The 22,234-nt window shown below is 61.1% G+C and overlaps 2 protein-coding genes across 2 annotated transcripts; one reads left to right on the forward strand and one right to left on the reverse strand.

The window, feature by feature from the left end:
• The first annotated feature begins 378 nt into the window (after positions 1-378).
• Positions 379-18,254, forward strand: RTEL1 (regulator of telomere elongation helicase 1). The gene is made up of 34 exons (XM_040988295.1): positions 379-536; positions 924-1,116; positions 1,371-1,464; positions 1,977-2,058; positions 2,195-2,255; positions 4,944-5,019; positions 5,728-5,812; positions 6,368-6,433; positions 8,036-8,189; positions 8,603-8,641; positions 8,707-8,785; positions 9,361-9,458; positions 9,743-9,798; positions 12,565-12,630; positions 12,703-12,784; positions 13,758-13,890; positions 13,993-14,106; positions 14,215-14,255; positions 14,337-14,422; positions 14,508-14,585; positions 14,758-14,832; positions 15,034-15,180; positions 15,264-15,379; positions 15,466-15,589; positions 15,685-15,835; positions 15,931-16,082; positions 16,232-16,324; positions 16,504-16,702; positions 16,798-16,872; positions 17,091-17,222; positions 17,310-17,531; positions 17,604-17,837; positions 17,911-18,014; positions 18,093-18,254. Exons 1-34 carry the CDS (start codon positions 435-437, stop codon positions 18,171-18,173), a joined length of 3,690 nt encoding a protein of 1,229 aa, XP_040844229.1. The 5' UTR covers positions 379-434; the 3' UTR covers positions 18,174-18,254.
• Positions 18,255-19,736: 1,482 nt separating this feature from the next.
• Positions 19,737-22,104, reverse strand: ARFRP1 (ADP ribosylation factor related protein 1). Its single transcript, XM_040988166.1, has 7 exons — positions 21,936-22,104; positions 21,765-21,852; positions 21,610-21,692; positions 20,830-20,911; positions 20,577-20,647; positions 20,308-20,408; positions 19,737-20,229 (listed from the first exon to the last, which is right to left on the reverse strand). The coding sequence occupies exons 1-7, from the start codon at positions 22,026-22,028 to the stop codon at positions 20,142-20,144; spliced, it is 606 nt and encodes a 201-aa protein (XP_040844100.1). The 5' UTR covers positions 22,029-22,104; the 3' UTR covers positions 19,737-20,141.
• Between the last annotated feature and the right edge of the window lie 130 nt (positions 22,105-22,234).

A 22,234-nucleotide genomic window follows, 5' to 3' on the forward strand; every position in this document is an offset into this window, starting at 1 on the left:
AGGCCCTGGGAGGCCGCCTCCAGGTGTCCTTAGCAGGAAGGACTGGAGATGTGCGCTCTGGCCGACGCCCCAGGCACGGAGGGAGCGCCCCAGGGCGTTAGGGGCCACCGCTCAGCCGCGGCCTTCCCAGCACTTGCACGGGTCTCCTCCCAAGGGCGTCCCCTCAGGGCCAGAGCGGAGCGGGATGCACCCCGGGGCCTCCCCGGCTGAGGCTCGCCTCGCCCCGTCCCTCGGGAGAAGGACCGGGCTCCAATGACTTGGCCGGCGCAGCGGCGGAGGGCAGCTCGGTTCAGGGTACGCGTTTCCGGCCGGAGCAGCGAGCGGCGGGCCGGAAGTGGAGGAGGAAGTGACGCGCGCAGCAGCCCGCGAAGCCTGAAGTGGCCTGGTCGGGGGCGGATGGGGCGTCCTTCTCCGCCCCGGGCATCGCGGCCGACATGCCGCTAATCGTGCTGAACGGCGTGCGCGTGGACTTCCCCTTCCCGCCCTACGAGTGCCAGCGGGAGTACATGGCCAGGGTGCTGGAGTGCCTGCAGAAGGTTGGCGGCCGGATGGACGGTGCCCTGGGGTGGACGCTGCCCCGGGACGGTGCCCTGGGGTGGATGGTGCCCTGAAGTGGACGCTGCCCTAGGCTGGGCAATGCCCTTGGGCGGATGCTGCCCTGGAGCAGGCAGTGCCTTCAGCGTGGACAGTGGTGCCTTCAGAGTGGGTGGCAAGGCCAGCAGTGCCGTGGGGTAGGCAGTGCCCTCACGGTGGGCAGTGGGGTGTGCAGCAGGGTGGGCAGTGCCCTAGGCGTGGGCAGTACCTTGGGGTGTGTAATGGGATGAGCATTGCCCTCAGGGTGGGCGGCAGGCTGCCAGGCTGAGTGAGGAGAGCTCCCACCCTGCCCTTGCACCTGCCCAACTGAGCCTGCCCTGCCGATCCAGAAGGTGAATGGCATCCTGGAAAGCCCCACCGGCACGGGCAAGACGCTGTGCCTGCTGTGCACCACCCTGGCCTGGCGCGAGCACCTACGAGACGCCATCTCTGCCCGCAAGGTGGCCGAGAGGGCACAAGGGGAGCTGTTCCAAGATGCTGCACTGTCATCCTGGGGGAATATGGCTGCCACTGACCCCATCGGTGAGGCCTAGTGGCTTGTCGGGAGGGTGAACATCTGCTCTCAGCGCCTGGCAAGGGTTGTCTGCAGCCACCATTAGCCTGGGGCCCCCACCTCACCTGCTTCTGCTGACCTAGTTGGGTGTGGGGTCTCAGCTGTGACGGCCTGGCAGTGCTGCGTGCAGCTGGCGCAGCTGTGGCCTGCCAGACATCATTGGGCTGTGCTGGCCTGGGCTGGCCTCAGCCCACACAGCCCTGACCTGCGTCCTGCTGGACAGCTTGCTATGCTGACATCCCGAAGATCATTTACGCCTCCCGGACACACTCCCAGCTCACTCAGGTCATTGGTGAACTTCGGAGCACCTCCTATCGGTGGGTGGCCAGGCCCTGCTGCGTGTGTGTGTGTGTGTGTGTGTGTGTGTGTGTGTGTGTGTGTATGTGTGTGTGTGAGAGTATGCCCGTGTGGCCACACTGTGATGGTTGGTGAGGCGCAGTGGGAGGGTGCTGGTGCTGGTCCCTGATGGCCGGGCTGGATCTGGTCCTGGAATGAGGAAACAGCTCTGAGTTGAGGCTGTGCTGTGGCGAGGTAGGGGCTGTTGCTGGACGTGGGAGAGGCTCAGGCTGATAACTGAGCAGGGAGTGTGGAAGCCTGAAGTCTTGGCCCCTCCCCCCCTCCGCCCTGTCCCGCTCCCCTCCCCTCCCATCCCCACTCCTCCCTTCTCAGCCTTCTCCTTGCTCCCCTCCCTTCTGCTCTATTCTGGCCCCTGTTCCTTCCTTGGCCATCAAGCCGCATGTGCTCATGCTATTGGGGCCCATATGCCCCATTCTCAAATTAGGGTTCTTGGAGGTGGCCCCCCCGATCCCATGGCTCTTTCCTTTGCTAGACCCAAGGTGTGCGTCCTGGGCTCCCGAGAACAGCTCTGCATTCACCCGGAGGTGAAGAAACAGGAGAGCAACCACATGCAGGTGGGCCCCAGGCTGGCCGTATGCCAGCAGCCTTGGCTGGGGATCTCTGTGCCTCTGGGCTGCAGGGGAAGAGCTGACGAGGGCAAGGGGCCTGGGAGGCTGTTGCTTGGCAGCAATTTTCCTCTTTTTCCTTCAGATCCACCTGTGCCGCAGGAAGGTTGCAAGTCGCGCCTGTCATTTCTACAACAATGTGGAGGGTGAGAGCCACTCTTGTGGGGCCGTAGGACAGTCAGTGTGGCTGGGGTCTGTGTCGCCCTCTGATTGGGAATTCCACGCTGGGCACCAAGCACAGGAGCAGCTCCCATGCTGGCCTTAGCTGCCCCAGGGCCTAATGCTCCTGGAGGGTCCTGCTGATTTGCTGTAGGTGGGTGGGGCACTATACTCTTGGGGCATGCTGGGCAGGGGTGCCTCCCAACCAGCCCCTGCAAGAACTGTGCCAGGGTCCTTGCGGTTGCCTGGCTGGACATGTCTGCTGGGGCCATCATGGCTTGTGGTGTGACAGGCTCAAGGGCACTGCCTGCCTCTGTGCCCACACTCTGCCCGGCAACCCCGAGTGCCAGGGGCTGCACTACAGGCTTGCTGGGGAGGTTCACCTTGGCTGGCTGTGTCTGCTGGCACTGGGACCCTAGGCTTCCTGGAAAATGATTGGTCAGGCCAGCTAGTGAACTTGCTCCACCCTCAGGCCCTGACAGACATCCTGTCCACTCAGGCGCCCTATCCAAACAGCAGGTGTGGTGTTTGGAGGCCGTCTGGGGAGGCCTGTGGCTGCCAGCTCTGACTCTGCTGCTTCCGACATGTTAGGTTCCAAAGCTGGCTATTCTCTCGCCATGTTAGAGTCCGGGCTAAAGCCCCCGGACGTCAAGGGTGCGAGCTAGTCAACCCCCAGATAATGACAAAGAGTCTCACTGGTAATGCAAACAGCAAACAGAGTTTATTGTGCCAGCATGCTGGGGTCAGACTGCACTTGGGGCACACAGGCCAGCCAAGCGGGTGGTCAGACCCTGAAGGAGCCCAAGACAGAAGCTTATATAGGCCCTTTTGGGCTGGGAAATACATCATAAGTAACAACCTTAGACATGTTAATTTTTATGGCCTTCAGGCACAGGCAGCCTGTTCTGTTCCCATACCCATTATCCGTATGGCTCATCCCATTCTCACACCCTTATCTTCCTCCTGTTCCTGGGATGGGGAAGAATTGTGCCCTTGCCCCTCTGCACCTGGGTTCACAAAGTTGTAGGACAGCAAATAACAGATTTATCACTAAAGTGGAATCCTCCCAAAGTCCAGGCGCCTCCTGGCCTGGCAAAGTAGCAGTTTTCTCTACACAAAGGAACCTCACACTGCCCAACAATAGCATTTTACCCACACTCTAACAGCCAGGCCTTGTCCTGTTTGCGTCCTGCCCCCTGAACACCTGGGCTTGTGTGATGGGGCTATACCCCTGGGCTTGGCCAGCACCATCTGGCTTTCCCCCGCTGCCATGGTGTGACGGGGCTCAGCCCTCACCCATGTAGGGTGCTGAACAGCTGCCAGCTGGGGGCAGCTTTCCTGCTGAAGAAGATACCCAGTCCTCCTCGCAGTGAACAGGGGCTGACAGTTGGCCTGACGGTCTGGCCTGGAGGCTGCATGCCAGTCCCAGCTTAGCTCCAGGCTGGGTACCCTTGCTGTGTCTGTCTCCACCTCCTGCAGTGGGCTTGAGAGGCGGGGACTAGGGAGGGTAAAGGACAGCAGGTGCCCCTCTTGGCCTGGGTGGGGAGTGGACATTGAACAGATCCCCTCTGGCTGCTTCTCTCCAAGGAAGATGGAGAGCCCTACTCTGCCACCCTGCTGTGTGATGCTGATTGACTGTTGGTTGCTATGGTGCTGAACTTGCTGTGCTGTGTGCTGATTGGCTTGTGGTTGCTATGGTGCAGAACTCTTACTGTACTGATTGGCTGGTAGCTGGCCTGTGCTCTTCCACAGTAACCTGGGGCTTTCTGGTCTGCTGGGGCAGGTTCTGTCTTACCCTTAGAAGCCCGATACCCAATGGGGCTTTGTCTGAGCCAGCTACCATGGAGCTGGGAGTTGGGGTAGCACTGTCTCCACATACAGCTGCCTTGGGCCCTGGGTGCCTATTAGGAGAGATGTGGGATCCAAGAGCCTGGTGCCCCAGCACCTAGTGGTTCTTTGGGGTATCTTAGCTGGTACAAGTTGTTCCTGGTCCCCAGCTGCCTTCTTGAGGGAGAGGATGGGCCACTACTTGGCCTATGGGCAGTAGAGGAGCTTGACCCCAGCATGGCAACGACTTGGGCCCTGCCCAGGCAGGGACAATAGGCAGGGACCAGCTCCCAGCCCTGGGGCCTTGCTGCCTCGAGGGACAGCCTGGCTTTATTGTTGTTGCTTTTTTTCTCTCTACTTGAGAGAAAGAGAGAGCACATTCTTGCTTCAGCTGTTCACCCCTGCATGTCTCCACTGGCTGGGGGCCTGACTACCATGGGAGCCCAGTCCTCCGTCTGCTCTCCCACCTGTGGGTGGCAGAGGTGACAGCTGCCTCACAGGGCACACGGGCAGGAAGCTGGCTCAGGAACCCAGGAGCCCGACCAGCCTTTGCCAGTGTCCTGCTGCCATGCCCACCCAAGTCTTTTACTAAGGGTGCAGCAAGGTGAGGGAACTGGCCCCTGTGGGGCTCAGGACGCGACAAGGGGGTACATGCCTGCACCACCCCTACCATCTGGTGTGGAGCAGCATGTGTCCATCCTGGTCGGGCTTGGCCTCCTGGGCTGTGGGGCAAGGCTCCCTCAGAGGTGCACTGGAGGTCCGGCAAGCCCACCCTGCCTGCCGTGTGGGGACTGCTGGGTCCCAGCATCTTCAAGGCTGTGTAACCACAAGGCTGTCTTGTGCCACAGAGAAAAGTCTGGAGCCAGAACTTGCCACCTCCATCCTGGACATTGAGGACCTGGTGAAGAGCGGCAGTAAGCACAAGTGAGAGCCCTTGTGTGGCGGCTGGGGCCTAGCGGGCAGGCACGGCAGCCACTGGGCCTTGGTCGGCGACAAGCTGTACGTGTAGGAACACATGCATTTTCATTTGCTTGTTTTTGAATTTTAATTACATGTTTTTGAAAGAGAAAAAAAGAAATCTTCCATCCAGATTCACTCCCCCAGTCCCACAGTACTTGGCTGGCCAGATTGAAGCCCAGAGCTGAGAACTCAGTCCAGGGCTCCCGTGTGTACAGGGTGTGCAGGGACTCGCCACTTCCCAGGGGTGCCTTAGCAGGCACCGTATTGCAGAATATGGGCATTTCCAGGGTGATGTAACTGTTGTCCCAGGACCTCACACTGCAGGAGGGTTGTTGGAATGAGCTACTGAGAGAGAGGCAGAGAGATGTCTCCATTCAGGGGTTCACTCCACAGATGGCCACAACAGCCAGGGCTGGGCCAGGCCAAGGCCAGGAGCTTTCTCTGTGTCTCCCACGTTGGGTGCAGGGGCCCAAGGACTTGAGCCACCCCGTCCATGGTCCTGGTGCTCACCTCTGTGTAGGAGTAGGCTCCAGCTTCATTTTGTTTTCAGGGCTTACAGTTGTGTGTCTGCCTAGCTGGAAGCTCACCTGGCTCCTCACCTGGGCCACAGTTCCTTTTGGGCCAGCCCTGCCCTGTGGGTCCTCACTGCGTTTCCCCTCCTGCCTACCTTAGGGTGTGTCCATACTACCTGTCTCGGACCCTGAAGCAGCAAGCTGACATCATCTTCATGCCGTATAATTACCTACTGGATGCCAAGGTGAGGCTGAGCACTGGGGGCTCAGCAGCAGGCATGGCACCTGTCCCCATCAGGCTATCTGCTCTTCCTGTCCCTGTTGTGTAGGTCAGGTGGGCCTGGGGAGGACATGCAGAGTGGATTCGCTTCTGAGAAGGTTAGGGAAAGCCTGGCCAGAGCACAGTGAGCTGGGGGCATCTGGGTGGGGTTACTGAGAACAGGGATATGGAAAAGCAGGAGGCCACCCAGAGGCAGGGGTAGCAGCAGGTGGGGGCATAAGAAGTGGTATTGGTTGGCATGTGTTTGCCAGAATGCAGCTATGCAGTTGTTGTCTGGGTGTTCTCTTGCATGTTATTTGAAGGATAAGACCCATGCTGGATTCTGTCCTTCAGGCAGGTTGGCCCGCTGCACATTAGGGCAAGAACAGCTGAGCAGGGTCCTCGCCTTAGTGCTGTGTGTGGGGGCTGCTGGTCCATGTGGGAGGTGCTGCACGGGCCTGGACCCAGTGACTGTGTCCACGCTTGCTGTCCCAGTGCTATGGGTTCTACCCTTGGCCACAGCCTCTCTTTCTGCCGGCAGAGTCGCAGGGCGTACGGTATCGATCTGAAGGGGACTGTGGTGATCTTTGATGAAGCCCACAACGTGGTGAGTAGTTACTGGCCTCTGTCAGGGTCCCTGTCTGACCGAACCATATTCCTGGAGCAGCCCCAGAGTAGCCCCGTAAACTCCCCAGCTCTGTGCACTCCCAGCCCTACACACCCAGCTCTGTGCACACCCAGCTCTGTACACCTGGCCCCATGCACACCCAACTGTCCACACAACTCTATGCACACACAGCTCCGTGCACTAACAACCCTGTGCACACCCAGACCCCAACACTCCCAACTCTGTGCACACCTAGGCCAGGAAAAGCTCCCTGCACAGCCAACCTCATGTCCCTTCCACACATTCCCCAGCTGGAGTGAGAGCTGGCCTGCTGGCACACTTGTCCTCAGTCACAGATCCTCCATACCTGGAGCCTTACCAGGTCCCATCTTAGCTGGCAGGTGAGCTGGCCTGGGTTGAGTCCTGCGCTTTCTGCCTGTTAGCTCCCCTCTGCCTCTTGGTCTTAAGGCTTTTGAGGAAGCTGCTTGGCCCTGGAGTTCTCAAAGGGCCCCTGACCTGACTTCATTAGTTTCCCAGCACAGCTCGTGTGCCCTCCTCCCAGCCCCATGTTTCCTAGTGTGGACAGGACTGCATGCAGCCAGGCCCCCACACCCCAGCAGCCACCTACAGCCCCACTTAGCTCAGGTAGCGCTTCCTGGGGTATAGTGGTCAGAAGGCTAGATTTGGAGAGGAATTCCCCAGATGCCAGGTGTTACAGCTCAAGTGGAATCATCAGTTTTATTCATTGGTGGGGGCCAGATGGAGCCCCTCTGTGCCAATCATGGCCTATCCCTGACCTGTGGTGCGATGACCTGTCCATGTCACCTTGTATTGCTGTGGCCATCCCTGTACCCATGGCTCTGTGGCACCCTGCATTACTGTAGCCATCCCTGTAACCGTGGCTCCATGGCACCCTGCATTGCTGTGGCCCGTCTCTGCCTACCCCCCATGGCTCCGTGGCACCCTGCATTGCTGTATTGCCGTGGCCTGTCCCTGGCCCCCCCGTGGCTCCACGGCACCCTGCGTTGCTGTGGCCATCCCTGTACCTGTGGATCCCTGGTACCCTGCATTGCTGTGGCCCGTCTCTGCCCACCCCCCATGGCTCCATGGCACCCTGTATTACTGTGGCTCGTCTCTGCGCACCACCCCCCCATGGTTCCATAGCACCCTACTTTGCTGTGGCCCATCTCTGCCTGCCCTCCCGTGGCTCCGTGGCACCCTGCATTGCCGTGGCCTGTCTCTGCCCACCCCCAGTGGCTCCATGGCACCCTGCATTGCTGTGGCCTGTCCCTGGCCCCCCATGGCTCCATGGCACCCTGCATTGCTGTGGCCTGTCTTTGCCTGCCCCCGTGGCTCCTTGGCACTCTGCAGTGCTGTGGCCTGTCTCTGCCTGCCCCCCATGACTCCATGGCACCCTGCACTGCTGTATTGCTGTGGCCTGTCCCTGGCCCCCTGTGGCTCCATGGCACCCTGCATTGCTGTGGCCCATCCCTGCCCGCTCCCCATGGCTCTATGGCACCCTGCATTGCTGTGGTACACTGGAGTGCTGTGGCCCATTTCTGGCCCCCTGTGGTTCAGTGACGCCCTGCTCTCGGCTCTTAGGAGAAGATGTGTGAGGAGTCGGCGTCCTTTGACTTGACTCCCCGTGATGTGGCTTCAGGCCTGGACGCCATTGACCAGGTGTTGGAAGAGCAGTCTAGGGTTGCACAACAGGGAGAGCTGCTGGCGGAGCTTGGCACCGACCCTGTGGGCTCAGGTGAGTTTGTGATCTCACCTGTTGAGGAACTTGGTTGGACATTTTTCTCTGCATATGCCACAGCTTGTCTCACTGCAGCGTGACTGTTCCTACAGCAGCTCGTAGCTGACAGTTTGAGTCACAGTGGCTCCGCTTCCTGTCCAGCTCCCTAACCGGCCTGGGGAGGCAGCAGGGAAGTGGGAGACATCGATGAAGCTGGTGGCTTCTGGCTTTGGCCTGGCTGAGCCCTGGCAGTTTTGGACGTTTGGGGAAGGAAGATCTCTTCATGTTACTTTCCCTCTCTCCCCTCTGTACCCTGAGCCTCTGGCGTAGAAACAGATAAATCTCTTAATATAGAAGTGCATGGCTCAGGCACCCAGCTCTGTCTGCTTGGAGCTGTGCTGCTAGCTGCATGCTTGCTCTCTTCTGCCCAGGGCTCAACATGGAGCTGGAAGACCTCGCTAAGCTCAAGAGTGAGTGCACCCACCCCTGCCTCCTGCCCCTGGAGAGGCTGCCCCTGACACTACATCATCCACAGTGATGTTGCTGCGCCTGGAAGGGGCCATAGACGCGGTGGAGCTGCCCGGAGACAACAGTGGTGTCACCAAGCCAGGCAGGTGAGGAAGGGGCAGTGTCCTGAGTCTGGAACGTGAGTGTACTGAGGTGAGGCAAGGCAGCGTCCTGAGGTGAGGCAGGGCAGTGTCCTGAGGTGAGGCAGGGCAGAGTCCTCTGAGTGTGGGCCGTGAGGAAGGGGCAGTGTCCTGTGTGGGGGTTGAGCAGGGCAGTGTCCCGAGGCCTTGGGGGTTGCTGGAGATGGGACATGGTTGGGCTGTCATGGGCTGCCTAGTCATGAGCCTCCCGCTCCACGTGGTGTCCAGTTGTCAGGGCTCAGTGGGCCTGCCAAGAGCTCCAGACTCTCCACTTCCTGTGGGGCCTCCTCCAATCCTGACCCTGACCCTAGCTCTGGACAGCAAGGCTCCATCCACCTGGGCCCCTGGGCCTGCCTACTCCAAACTTTGGGCCTGCTGGGGCTCCAGGCTCTTGCCCGGCCCCTCCTATCTGCCCCTTCCTCATACCCCCAAGGGCCCTCACCAAGCTCCTCCTCATCCAGACCTTGGCCTTGGCCTTGGGGCCCTCCCCTACAGCTCAGGCCCCTCCACCAGGCACACTACAGCTTTCTTTCCCCTGGCAGCTTTGTCTTTAAGCTCTTTGCTGAAGCCCAGATCACGTCTCAGACCAAGGACTGCATCCTGCACTCACTGGACCAGATCACCCAGCATTTGGCTGGACGTGAGTACCCGAGCCCCAAGGGCAGGGTGGCAGTCCACAGCCCTAGTCCCTGAGCCCTCCTGCCTGTGCCCCTGAGCCAGCACTGCTGCCGCTAGTTCCAGGGCCCCCTGGTGGGTGCTGTAAGAACAGTCAGACCCTGGACGGGACCCCCAGGCTGCTACCCTGGGAACGTGGTCCTGGAGTCTGGGCAGCCTGTGTTGTCGTGTGGCACGGGGCAGGGCTGGGCAGTGTGAGAGTGCCAAGGTCTTGCTGGCAGGGGTGCAGCATTGGCCTGTGTCCTCCAGGTGCCACAGCATTTACCAACACGGCTGGACTACAGAAACTTGCCGACATCATCCAGGTGGGTGGCTGCTCCTGATGCAGGCCCCAGGCCACTTGCCCCTGTCTGTCTCATTCCCTGTGTCCTGACTGCTGTGGACCTGGGGCTGGGGCAGGGGAGTGGCTGTCACCCCCAGCTTAGTGCTTCTGGGCCCCATAGGTGTGAGCACCAGGAGCTGCTCCTGCCCACCGTGGTGGGTGGGGCAGGACTGCACAAGGGACCATGGGAACTCCTCCTTAGCTACTTCCTGTGTCCTCCAACCAGTGTGACATCTGTGTGTGTGGATACGCAGAATTTTCTCTTCAAAGATTTATTTATTTAAAAAGCAAGTGTTAGAGATGGGATTGGGGGTGTGGGTAGATTTGTGTTTACTCCCCAAGTGATCACAACGGCCAGGGCTGGGCCAGGTGGGCCTGGTGGGGCTCCATCCTCTTCTGCATGAGAGGACCCCAGCCTTGGGCTGCCCTCCGCTGCTTTCCCAGAGGCAGTAGCAAGGAACTGGGTTGGAAGTGGAGCAGCTGGACTCCAGCTGGTGCTCTGGTGGGGGTGCTGGCGGCTTCACGGGCTGCACCACAGCCATCGTCTCCACTGGGACCTTAGAGGAACTTTGTGGGGCTGCTGTCCTGAAAGAGTGGGTGCACTGCTGCCCTCACTGCCAGTCACAGCAGAACCTGCAGGAGGGGCGCTCCACACGGCTATACGCAGAGCTGCACACCCGGCAAAGTCAAGGGCTCCTCCCTGAGCTCTGACCTGTGCATGGCAGCAGCTGAGCCTGGGCTGACCCTGGAAGCTCCTCCCTGAGGCAGGTCAGGTCAAGTGCTGAGCCTCACACGGAGCATTCTGCACAGGGACCTTCCCCCTAACCCAGTGCAGCTCTGGGCGGAGGAGGGAGGTCTGTGCCCTCAGCTGGAGGAGTACCTGTGGGCACGGCGCAGCCACTCTATGGGCACTACCCTCACAGAGCCAGGCAGGTTGTCCCAGAGCTCCCTAGAGTGCTCTCCAGGCTCACCTGAGTGTAGGCCCCCGAGCCTATCCCTCTCATCCCGGCTGTGGGATTTCCACTGGTGTCCGTGGTCAGTGCCCCAGCCAGGCTTTGGCCACTGGTGGCCTGGGCACGCACTTGCTCTCGCAGAGCTGCAGACAGCACAGCCTTGGACCCAGACCCAGGGGAGGTGAGGCTGGTCAGAGTGACCTGAGCTCATTGCAGATCTGGGTGGCAGAGGCTGTCTTCCTCTGCTGGTTCCTACATGTGCTCACCTGGGGGCCATCCCTTCTTCCCCCACAGCTGAGACTCCAGGCTAGTGCAGCTCCTACCCGGACTGCAGAGTGAAAACATCGATGTTGTGGGGCCCACAGGAATTCTGGAGTGCCCTGAAGCTCTGCTGAGGTCACAGAACCCTGGCCCCTCTAGGCAGCCAGTGGGTCTAGGGTGGCTAGGCCCAGAGCAAGAGGCAGGCTCTGCCCTGCTGGCTGTGTTAGATGGGGAATCTGAGGCCGACTGGAACAGGGCAAGTGGTCTGAGGGGCATGGGTCTGCAGGCTAGTATGTGTCAGTGCTGCTAGGAAGCTGATCTACCTGGAGCTGTTGGGGTGCTGGCCTGGGGCTCCTCACACAGGCAGGAGACCCCACAGAGGATAGCTACGGTATAGGCCAGTTGCTGGGGTGGACATGGGATCAGGACAGGTGTGTTTGGACCCAAGATACGGAACATGGGTGGAGTTACGGCACCCTTGTTGGGAGTACATCCTCATGAGTCCCTGAGAGATCGCCTGCACATGAAGGAAGCTTGGCTGAGCTGACAGGGATTCTGGTCTTCAGGGAAGCTGGCTACCTTTCAGGTTCATCCCTGTGGGCCCAGCCTGGCTGCACGCAGACGGTGCTGGGCAGTCATGACCATGGCTGCAGCTGGTAGTTCAGTCTGTGGTGCTCACGTAAACCACCAGGGACAGACATGGCCACCTCAGTGGGGTGGTATGAACGGCATGGTGTGGAGCAGTCTTCCTCTTGGAGCTGCCATGCCTGTTGTGGGTTCTAGCGCCAGACCTAATGGCCATGGGACTTACCCTCCTGCTGGGCCACAGGGTGCCATCTCCACTGTCCACAGGTATCCTGGGAGCCGTCTTTTTCTGCCTTTGCTTGCAGTGTCTGATACCTTCTATCCACTGGTTCACTCCCCAAATGGCTGTAACAGCTGCAGCAGAGCTGATCCAAAGCCAGGAGCCTCTTCCTAGTCTCCCACGCCAAGTGCAGAGTTCCAAGGCTTTGGACCATCCTCTGCTGCTTTCCCAGGCCATGAGCAAGGAGCTGGATAAGTGGAGCAGCTGGGACACGAACTGGCACCCATATGGGATCCCAGTGCTTGAAGGGGGAAGGTTAACCATAGCCATTGTGCCAGGCTGGGTACTGACCCTAAATCCTGGGACTGAGCAGCTGCTGTAGAGCAGTCCTCAAGTTGGCTTCCTCCAGGACTCTTCCTGCAGTTGGCTGAACTGCTGGGTTCATTGATAGGGGGTCAGTGGACAAGGAGTCCACATTTCCAGAGGGCTTGCTAAGAGGTAGGGACAGGCCTAGGGCTGAGCCTGTTCATACCCTGTACACTGTCTCCTTCCCTGAAGTGGGGGGGTGGGGGTGGACAGGCCTGGGGCTGTGTCCCTCCCTGTAGTGTGGGGGACAGACCTGGGGTTGAGCCACGTCATAATCCTGCACACTGTCTTCTTCCCTACAGTGTGGAGGCCAGGCCCTGGAGGCCCTCCAGCTCCTGACCATCACACTCATGCTGCCTTTCAGATTGTGTTCGATGTGGACACTCCCGAAGGTGGCCCTGGATCCCTGGAGGGCTCACAGTCCTATAAGGTAGAGGCCATGTCCAAGGTGTGGGAGCCTGGACTGGTTGGAGTCTTGAGCCCTGGCCTGTTGTATTTCCAGGTACACATCCACCCTGACAATGGTCCCCGAAAGATGGCTTCACGGGCAGACACCTGGACCACCACTGCATCCACAAAGCGAGGTACAGCTGGGCGGTGGGCCCTGCATCCTCACAGGCTGCTGCCCACACCCTCCCTTTGGCCGCGCCCTCCGTGGCCTCTGATCACTGGAGGTCTTGGGAGTGGTCAGCTGGGACAGGGCAGGGTCAGGGCCCATGCAGGCATGCATAACGTCTGGGACCAGGTTCACATCGAGCAGGTCAGCTGTCGTGCCCTGTTCCCCGGGCCTCCAACCCTGTGACCTACAACCCCTTGTGAGTTCAGGCCCAAATCCCCTTGTTATGGGTCTGGTTTCAGTCTGGCCTTATAGCCAGCCCTGCCCCCACACACCATCACTCCTGGCTCCTGTCCCCTGGGTGTCCTGCTGCTCTCCAGCCCTGCCTCAGGAGCTGAGCTTTGCACCTGGACTCTGTCCGCCCTACCTTTCTCTCAGGTGGTGTGGCCTCCACAGGAACTGCCTCAGGAGCCGAGCGAGGAGGGCAAAGGGCCACAGGAGCCAGCTGTGTGGCTGCAAATCTGACCCTGCCTGGCGGCATGGCCTCCCCTGGGTGCCTTTGAGGGAGGCCATCAGTGCTTGGGGCAGAGAGGCACTGGGCCTGATGGGTGTGGGTACCCTTTGTACCATGCACCTCCGGCCACATGACTTTAGCAATGGCCTCACCCTGGCAAGTCGTCGATGGGAAATGGGCAGTGTCAGGACTGGGATGGGATGGATGAGGCTTCCTTTCATGTCCAGTGAGCGTGGCTTGTGTGGGAAGCAAGTGCTGTCCTGTTGACCCTGTACTTGTTCTGTCTGGGAGCTTCCAGATGCTCTCCCTTGCTGGAAACGCGCTGGGTCCTGCAGGGTCAGGAGGTCAGGCATCGCTTTTTTCCAGCACTCCCCCCCGCCAGAGGCCCTGGGTCAGCTGTGTGGGGGTTCTTCCTGCACTGCCCCACCAGAGGCCCTGGGGTCAGCTGTGCGGGGTCCCGGTGCCATCACTGCCCTTGGTCCTGCAGGTAAAGTCCTCAGCTACTGGTGCTTCAGCCCCGGCCACAGCATGCGCGAGCTGCTCCGCCAGGGCGTGCGCAGCCTCATCCTCACCAGCGGCACCCTGGCCCCTCTCTCATCCTTCACCCTGGAAATGCAGATGTATGGGACCTAGAGGGCTCAGGGACATGAGGGGTGCTGGAGCCTCAGGGTCCCCATGAGCCCTAGGCTTGCAATCGCCCACACTCTACTTCCTGTGCCCAGCCCCTTCCCAGTCTGCCTGGAAAACCCGCATGTGATCGACAAGCACCAGATCTGGGTGGGGGTCGTCCCCAGAGGTCCCGATGGGGTTCAGCTGAGCTCTGCGTTTGAGAAGCGGTGAGACCTGGGGGTGGCTGGGCCAGGTTGGGCCGCGAAGGCTCGGTCTTGGCCTTCCTGGGGACCCAGGGGCTGGCTGGGCCCTGAGCATGGTTGTGGGCTCTGCAGGTTTTCCGAGGAGTATCTGTCCTCCCTGGGGAAAGCTCTGAGTAAGTAACCCCAGCCCATTCCCACTCGCAAAAGTCTGCTGGGTGCCCAGCCCCTGCTTGACCCCCGTTCCGTGCCTGCAGCCAACATCGCCCGTGTGGTGCCACACGGACTCCTGGTCTTCTTCCCTTCCTATCCCGTCATGGAGAGAAGCCTGGAGTTCTGGCGGGTGCGTTCTCTGGCCTGTGCACCCCGGGGTGGGAGGAGCCCCATGGTGGCCACCAACACCTGCATCCTGATCACCTGTTCCTCAGGCCCGGGACTTGGCTCGGAAAGTGGAAGCGCTAAAGCCCCTGTTTGTGGAGCCAAGGAACAAGGACAGCTTCACAGAGGTCAGCATCTTCCACAGGCTGGGGGACTGGGGGGCAGGCCAGGAACCCCCCGGTGCGTGGCTGCTGGGGGACTGGGGGGCAGGCCAGGAGCCACCTGGTGCATGGCTGCAGTGCTCACTGCTCCCTGGGGAGAGGCTGGGCTCTGGCCGGCACTGAGTCACTCTGCTCCCAGGTGATTGACGCTTACTACAAGCAAGTGTCCCGGGGCCCCAGCGGGGCTGCTTTCTTGGCTGTGTGCCGGGGCAAGGTAAAGCCCAGGGTTATCTCACACCCACTCTTGTCACCTAGGCAGTGGGCAAGGAGAGCATGCCCGAGACCACCGGTGCTCTGATTGGGTGCAAGCAGCAGTTGTCCTGGGAGCTGGGGGAGTGGTGGGGAGGGTCCTGCCTACAGAGACCTTGGAGAAGGTTCCTCGTGCTCCAGGCAGCTTCCTGGCTTTGTGCTCTAGGCCAGCGAGGGGTTGGATTTCTCGGACACAAACGGCCGTGGTGTGATGGTTACTGGCCTCCCGTATCCCCCACGCATGGACCCCCGTGTTATCCTCAAGATGCAATTCCTGGATGAGATGAAGGCCCAGAGTGGGGCTGGGGACCAGGTGAGGTGGGTGGGGCCAAGGGGTTGGGGTAGGGTGTTGGGAGGTGAGTGGGGCCCCTGACCTTCCTTTCTCTCGTCCTGTAGTTCCTCTCTGGGCAAGAGTGGTACCGACTGCAGGCGTCCAGGGCTGTGAACCAGGCCATTGGCCGGGTGATCCGGCACCGCCACGACTATGGGGCTGTCTTCCTGTGTGACCACAGGTGTGCAGCAAGGGGCTTCGCAGGGTCACCCCGTGAACTAGGGGACCTGAACCCAACATGTGGGACTGACAGCCTCATCACCCCAGGTTTGCCCACGCTGATGCCAGGGCCCAGCTGCCCTCCTGGGTGCGCCCCAGCGTCAAGGTGTACGACAACTTTGGCCATGTGGTTCGCGACGTAGCCCAGTTCTTCCGGGTTGCTCAGAGAACTGTGAGCCCTGGGTATTCCCACTGTGCCTCATGTGCCCCAGGGCGGGTTTCTTCCTCCAGAAGCTGCACAAACTCCCATCTCCCTGTGGTCTGCAGATGCTGGTTCCTGTACCCCAGGCTCTGGTTCCCAGAGCTGAGGAGGAGAGAAGCACTGCCCAAGATGCCTTGGTGCTGGGGCCCATGCTGTCCATCAGGAAGGCCAAGAGTCTAGACGTGCACGTCCCCAGCCTGCAACACAGGCCCTCGGGTGTGTTGCTGGTGGGGGCTGTGCTAGCTGGGGTGGTCATACGTCCTGCAGCTAGACACTCATCCCGTGCACCGTGTTCTCTGCCGCACCCACAGGGCCAGCCAGCGACCCAGAGAGCAGCCTGTGTGTGGAGTACGAGGAAGAGCCTGGTTCAGGCCCTCGGCGGCCAGCGGGATTGCTGGCCGCCCTAGAACACAGTGAGCAGGCTGCGAGGCCTATGGACGAGGCCTCCCCCAGGAAGGGGCAGGTGCCAGCTGGGGTTTGGGTATGGATATGGGCCCCCTGCCCTCTGCACCCCTGCAGCTGAGACCTGGGCTCAGGGCTCCCTCCTGCAGGCTTCCCTTGGTCACCAGGACCCCCTGAGGTATGGTCAGGACTCTGGCTCTGTCCCCTCAGGCCCCTGGCTCCACCTTGACCCTGCCGTGTGAAAAGAGACTGGCTGAGCGGCAGAGAGGAGGCAGGAAGAGAATCAGGCTGGTCCGGGCCCCGGTAGGCAGCCAGTGCCCAGTGTGGGCACATGTGTACCTGTACCTGCTGGGGCAGCTGAGGCAGCCTGCAGAGCCCAGCATGGCTGTCTTGAGTGGAGTCAGGGTGGACAGCCTTCCCATCCACTCTAACTCTGACCCCCCACCTCGGCTGGCCCTGCTGGGGTTGGGCTGTGTCTGCAGGAGGAGCCAGCTCTGGGTGCCCAGGTGCAGCGGGCGAAGCTGTTCATGGGTGCAGTGCGGCGGGCACTGAGCCAGGCCGACTTCACCACCTTCACCCAGGCCCTGCAGCACTACAAGGACTCCGATGACTTCACAGCCCTTACAGCCTGCCTCAGCCCGATTTTCACCCGGGACCCTGCCAGCCACAGCCTACTCCAAGGTGCCCCATGCACAGGCTCGGCGTGGAGCACTTCCTGGATCCCCAGTCCCTAGCCATGCGCAAGAGCCCCAGGCTCAGACCCCATCTCCACACAGGCTTCTACCAGTTCGTGCGTCCCCATCACAAGCAACAGTTTGAGGAATTCTGTTTTCGGCTCACTGGCCAAGGCTGTAGCCTTCCCTGCAGGCAGCAGGCACAACCAGTCCCAGGCCCTACTGGTGAGTGGGGTTCCCAGACTGGACAGAGTGACCCCCTTCTCCAGGTGGGGTGGGAGTGTCCCACAGGGCTGTTCCCGGGGCAAGGCTGCGGAGCCTGCCAGGGTTGGGTGCCCAGGTAGGCTCCTGAGCAAGGCTGTGGCTGGGAGGACTCTCTGATGTCCCTTTGAGTGGTGGCACTTCTTCAGGAGGGAGAGAGCCCGAGTGCAGGCTGACCGTGTCCGAGGGTGCGCTGAAACAGCTAGATGCCGGAGAGCACCTGAACCATGGGGGACCCCACCTGTCCAGCAGGCCACTCTCTGCAGGTATGACACCCCAGCAGATTCAGCACCCCAGTCCGGTGGTAGGGTTTGGGTGGGGAGGGACTGCCCAGCCGTCCTGTCCCTTGCCAGAAGGTCCCGACTACTGTCCACGTGTGGGACATGGAGCAGAGAGGGGTGCGTCTGTGGCCAGTGCCTACCTGGCAGATGCCCGCCGGGCCCTGGGCCCTGACGCCTGCAGCCAGCTCCTGGCAGCCCTGAAGGCCTACAAACAGGATGACAACTTTGACAAGCTGCTGGCTATGCTGGCTGCGCTGACCACAGCGAGGTCTGAGGACTTCTCCCTCCTACAAAGCAAGTAGCCACAGGGTGGGGAACAGGTGGGTGGTACTGAAGCTGGCCAGGCCTAAGCAGAGCTGCCCACAGGGTTCGGAATCTTCGTGCGCCCTCACCACAAGCAGCGCTTCCTGCAGACCTGTGCAGACCTCACAGGGCTCCCCAAGCTTGGTGAGGCAGCTGGCCCCCAGCCCCCTCAGTCATGTCCAGGCCCCTCAAAGGCAGAGAGGCCCGAAAAAGCTCAGAGCAAGATCTCATCCTTCCTCAAGCAGAAGCCTGTAGACCCAGCAAAGGCCCCTGCAAGGCCTCCTGGGCAAGTGCAGGGTGAGTGGAAGACCCCTTGGGAGGGGCTGTAGGCACTGCTGGAAAGGATTAGAGCCCTCACTACCCCCTGTAGGAGGCTGCGTGTGCCAGGGCTGTGGGGCAGAGGACTCAGTACCCTTCCAGTGCCCCAGCTGCGACTTCCAGCGCTGCCAGGCCTGCTGGCAAGGGTGCCTCCAGGTGGGTGTGCAGCCCTGCAGGCTACCCCCAGGGTAGGGTGGTGCCGAGGGCAGAGCAGTGATCTGCAGGTGTCCCCAGGTCTCCAGGACATGCCCATCCTGCGGGACTGCCGTCAGGAAGCAGAGCCTCACACAGGTCTTCTGGCCGGAGCCCAGCTGAGTGCCTTGGAGGCCGCACTGGCTGCAGCTGACCTCTCACAGTCCAGGAGCCAGCCAGCAGAGGTCCTTGCCAAATCCATCATAGGTCTTGGGCAGGCAGGGGCCTGGGGGCTGGGGCCCTGCTCTCCAATAAAGCTATGGGTAGTGTCTAGCACCTGTTGGTGTGACCTGTGGTGGTGTCAGCCTAGGAGCCCTCTCCCAGCTGGCTGCATTCCCATGCCAGCACCCCGGTCGCACACTAGCCAGAAGTGGGGAACTCCTGCCAACCTTGCCTTCAGTTAGGGCCACACCATTCAGAAATTCCTGCTGGTTGCCTATATGGCTACCAACTGCACTGGCGTGGACTCACCTACTTGCAGCAGGACATGGAGACACATGAATAGCTGGTGTGCACCCAGAGACCCTCACAGGGCGTACAAGAAAGCACACCTGCCACAACCATGCCTGCGGCAAGCAGTCTTCCTAACACGCCCCACTCCCCATGCTCCAACTCCCTGCCAGGCTCTCCCTGGTATCTTGGTCAGCAGAGCTGACCCCACAACTGTATGGCCCTGTGTACCTGCTGGACTGGGCAGCCAGATGCAGGCACATAGGTGTCAGCTGCTGGCATTTCCTCCAGACCCATGCAGAGGCTCTCTACCCACCCTGCCTGGAGTGCAGCCACTTCTCCCATCTGCTTATTTCTGTTTTCCAAGATTGATTTGAGGATCGGCGTTGTGCCATAGCAACTCAGACTACCACCTGCAGCATTGGCTGCCCACATGAGTGCTCCATTCACAGCCCAATTCCCTCCCAGCAGCCCAGGGCTGCAGCAGCAGATGGCTGGAGACTTTGGCTGCCACTGCCAACCTGGCCCAATTCTGGCCATTGCTGCTGAGGAGTAAACCAGTGGAATATCTGCCTGGCTCTTCAACTTCTTCAGAGAGTTAAAGCTATTTGAGAGGCAGAGAATGTCCATGGCAATTCACTCGCCAGACAGTCACAGAACTCCACAGTACTTGGGCTGGGAGTGGAGCAGTTAGGGCTCTACCAGGAGGCCAGTGGGACCAGGACTAGCTCATATCTCCAACCTGCCCCCACCCAGTCCAATCCTGCTTTCCTGCCCAGCATGTGGGGTTGGCAAGTCCTCTGGTGGACTCACCCCAGTCTGTCCAAGGCTTCCCATGCTGGGCCTGACTCCCCCACCTGTGACCAAGGAGCACATCCACCTAGGCTTGCTCAAACAGCTGCAGGTGGCACTGGTGGGTTATGTGCTACATGGGGCTCAAGATAGGAGTTGGGGTATGCATGGTTTAGTTGCTGGGGGCGGCCAAGCTGCCCCAGGAAGAACAGCACCTCAGCGCCCACTTCTCCCCGAGCTCTGGCCTCTTAGGGTTTGGTAGACTGGATGCCGAGAGCCCCCATCCTGCTATCAGTGGTTATGGGGTGGTCAGGGACCAGGACTTCCTCAGCCCCACACCAGGGCACATCCATCATGCCCCTGGGGGAGACATGTCTCCTTTGGTGGCCCCTGCAGAAGCAGCTGCACCCTTTCCCCAAAGAACAGCCCCAGGATGCCAGGGCCGGAGACTAGAGCCTGGACAGACTTTATTCTGAATAGTCTGCAGGGGGGCACTGTGGGCAGTCGCGGACACACCTGGAGGGCCTCAGGCCTTGTCCCAACAGGCCAGTCCAAGCTGTCCCTCCAGGCACGACCTGAGCTGGCCTCACCAGGGGAGCCGGTGAGTGGAATGGACTCCTGTCTGAGGCCGTGAGGGCTGTGATCATGGCAGGTCCAGTCACCAGTCCACCTGCAGGACCAAGGAGCCTCTGCTGCTCTGGCCAGCCGCCGCCCAGCACACCCTGGGGCCCAGAGCCGTGGTATCTGTGCTGTTCCAGACAGAGTTTGTCTTAGAGCAAATGGGGCAGACACAGGGAAAGGCAGGCCCAGCCAGGGGTGACGGCATGTCCGTGACGTGGGGTGCTGCAGCTACGTGATGTCCCTCTGCCGTGGCGGCCGGTGGATGTTCCGCACGACGCACTTCACCATCCACTCGATGCCCTCACGTACCCCTTTGCTGCGGACACGGGGTGGGGAGGTGAGGCGGCAGGCAGGCCATGGGGCAGAGGCTCCCTCCGCCATGATGCCCGCTTACCCAGTGAGGGCAGAACAGGCCTGGGTCAGGCAGTCCCGCCGACCGATCTTGCAGGTGCAGTCACTTAGTGCAGTCTTGATATCAGGGATGGAGAGGCATGGCTGGGGGAGGAGAGGCCGTGAGCAGCAGCACGCCTCTCCCCTGCACACACGTGACACACACAGATGTGGGCAACGGGGAGAGCAGCAAGGGGCAGCCGACTGCAGCTGTGTCCCCAGGACCCCCACGACTGCCTGCCTCAGGCACCCAGGGTGTTGGTGTGGACTCACCTCCACATCTTGCTTGTTAGCCAGCACCAGCACAGGGACCCCTTCCAGTGCCTCGCTCGTGACCACTTTCTCTACGGAGGAAAGAGGTAGCACCTGGTACCCTGTGTCCACCCAGAGGCCAGCCGCTGTGCCCAGGGTGGCCTGTTGCTGGCCCCAGCGAGGTTTGAGCGATGCAGCCCTTGGCAGGGAGCGCCCCCTCCTTCAAGCCAGCTCAGGACATGTGGTGTTCACCTCAGGGGGTGCGGCCACTCACCAAACGCCTGCTTGGACTCGGGCAGCCTCTCCTCATCGGTGGAGTCAATGACATAGATGACGCCGTGACACTCGGCATAGTACTGTAGAAAGCAGGAGCCTGGGGTTGGAGCCGCAGCCCTGCCCTGAGCCACAGGGTGCTGATGGGTCCAGGAGCCCCTGCCGGGCTGGGCACCAACCTGCCCGGGGAGAATGGCTACAACCTGACAGGCTGGCACTGCCCATGCCCTCTGTAGGCCGGTGTGGCCAGCTCTGGGCTAAGGACAAGACAGGGTCAGACTACCTGGGACCCCCACACCCAGGCCTGGGCAGGGCTGGCCAGTGTCCACACAAGAGTCACCATGTGGGAGTGAGGATGGGTGAAGACCCCCTTCCCATTCCTCGTTGATCCCGGCAGACTTGGGCTGCCCCACTCTGGGCTCACAGGCCAATACCAGGTGGGCCCCCAACCCCTTCACGTTCCTGTGGGAGGACCCTGCACCCAAGGCAGAGGCATGGTCCAGGCAAGTGTCACAGCCTCCGTCTAGGAATACAGTGGATGGCCTCCTAGATGCCCATCACATCTGCCCTCTCTTGGCCTGTTAGGCAGCAGCGTGGGGCCAGCTAGCTGAGCCCAGGCCCCATAGCTGAGGTCCCATGCTGTGGACAGCCCGGCCACCACATCCTTCAGCCCATCCAGGCGGCCCTGTGCTGCCGACAGTGCCATGTGACGTAGGGCAGCCCTAGGAATGGGTCTGGTTGAGACACAAGGGGCACAGCTAGAAGCTGAGCTGCACCTCACCTTGTCCCACAGCGACTGCAGCTCCTCCTGTCCCCCGAGGTCCCAGAACATGAGGCGCGTCTTTCCCACGTCCACGGTGCCGACTGCAGGGCAGAGCAGGACATGTCCAGGAGCCCAGGAGCGCCGCCCGCCCGCCCGCCCCGGCCCTTACGCACTGTTGAGGCCCACGGTAGTGGTGATCTTGGCCAGGCTCATCCCCTTGTAGTTCTTGCTGAACCGGGTCTTGGACTGTTCCAGGAAGGTCTGGGGACATTGGGCAGGCTCAGACCGCGGGCGGGGCGCGTCCCGGGGACCGCGATCGGTGGTCATCATCTAACACCACCTACCGTCTTCCCGGCGTTGTCCAGGCCCAGGATGAGGATGCAGTACTCGTCCTTCTGGAACATGTACTTGTACAGGCCGGACAGCAGCGTGTACATCCTGCGGTGGACACCCGCCCGTCGCGGGGCTCTCCTGCGCCGGTCACCGGCCGCTCGCAGGCGGAGGGCCCCGCGCCCCGCGCCGCCGGGGTCTTCCTGCTGACCCGGCGCTGACCTCGCGCGGCGCGGCACCGGACCCGTCCCGGCGGCCCCCGCGCGCCAGGCAGTTCCGGCGGAAGTACGGTGGGGCGGCGAGGCAGGCGGAA

The sequence above is a fragment of the Ochotona curzoniae genome, unplaced genomic scaffold (assembly GCF_017591425.1).
Source record: "Ochotona curzoniae isolate NIBS_2020 unplaced genomic scaffold, NIBS_Ocur_1.0 contig_48, whole genome shotgun sequence".
NCBI classification, from domain to species: domain Eukaryota; kingdom Metazoa; phylum Chordata; class Mammalia; order Lagomorpha; family Ochotonidae; genus Ochotona; species Ochotona curzoniae.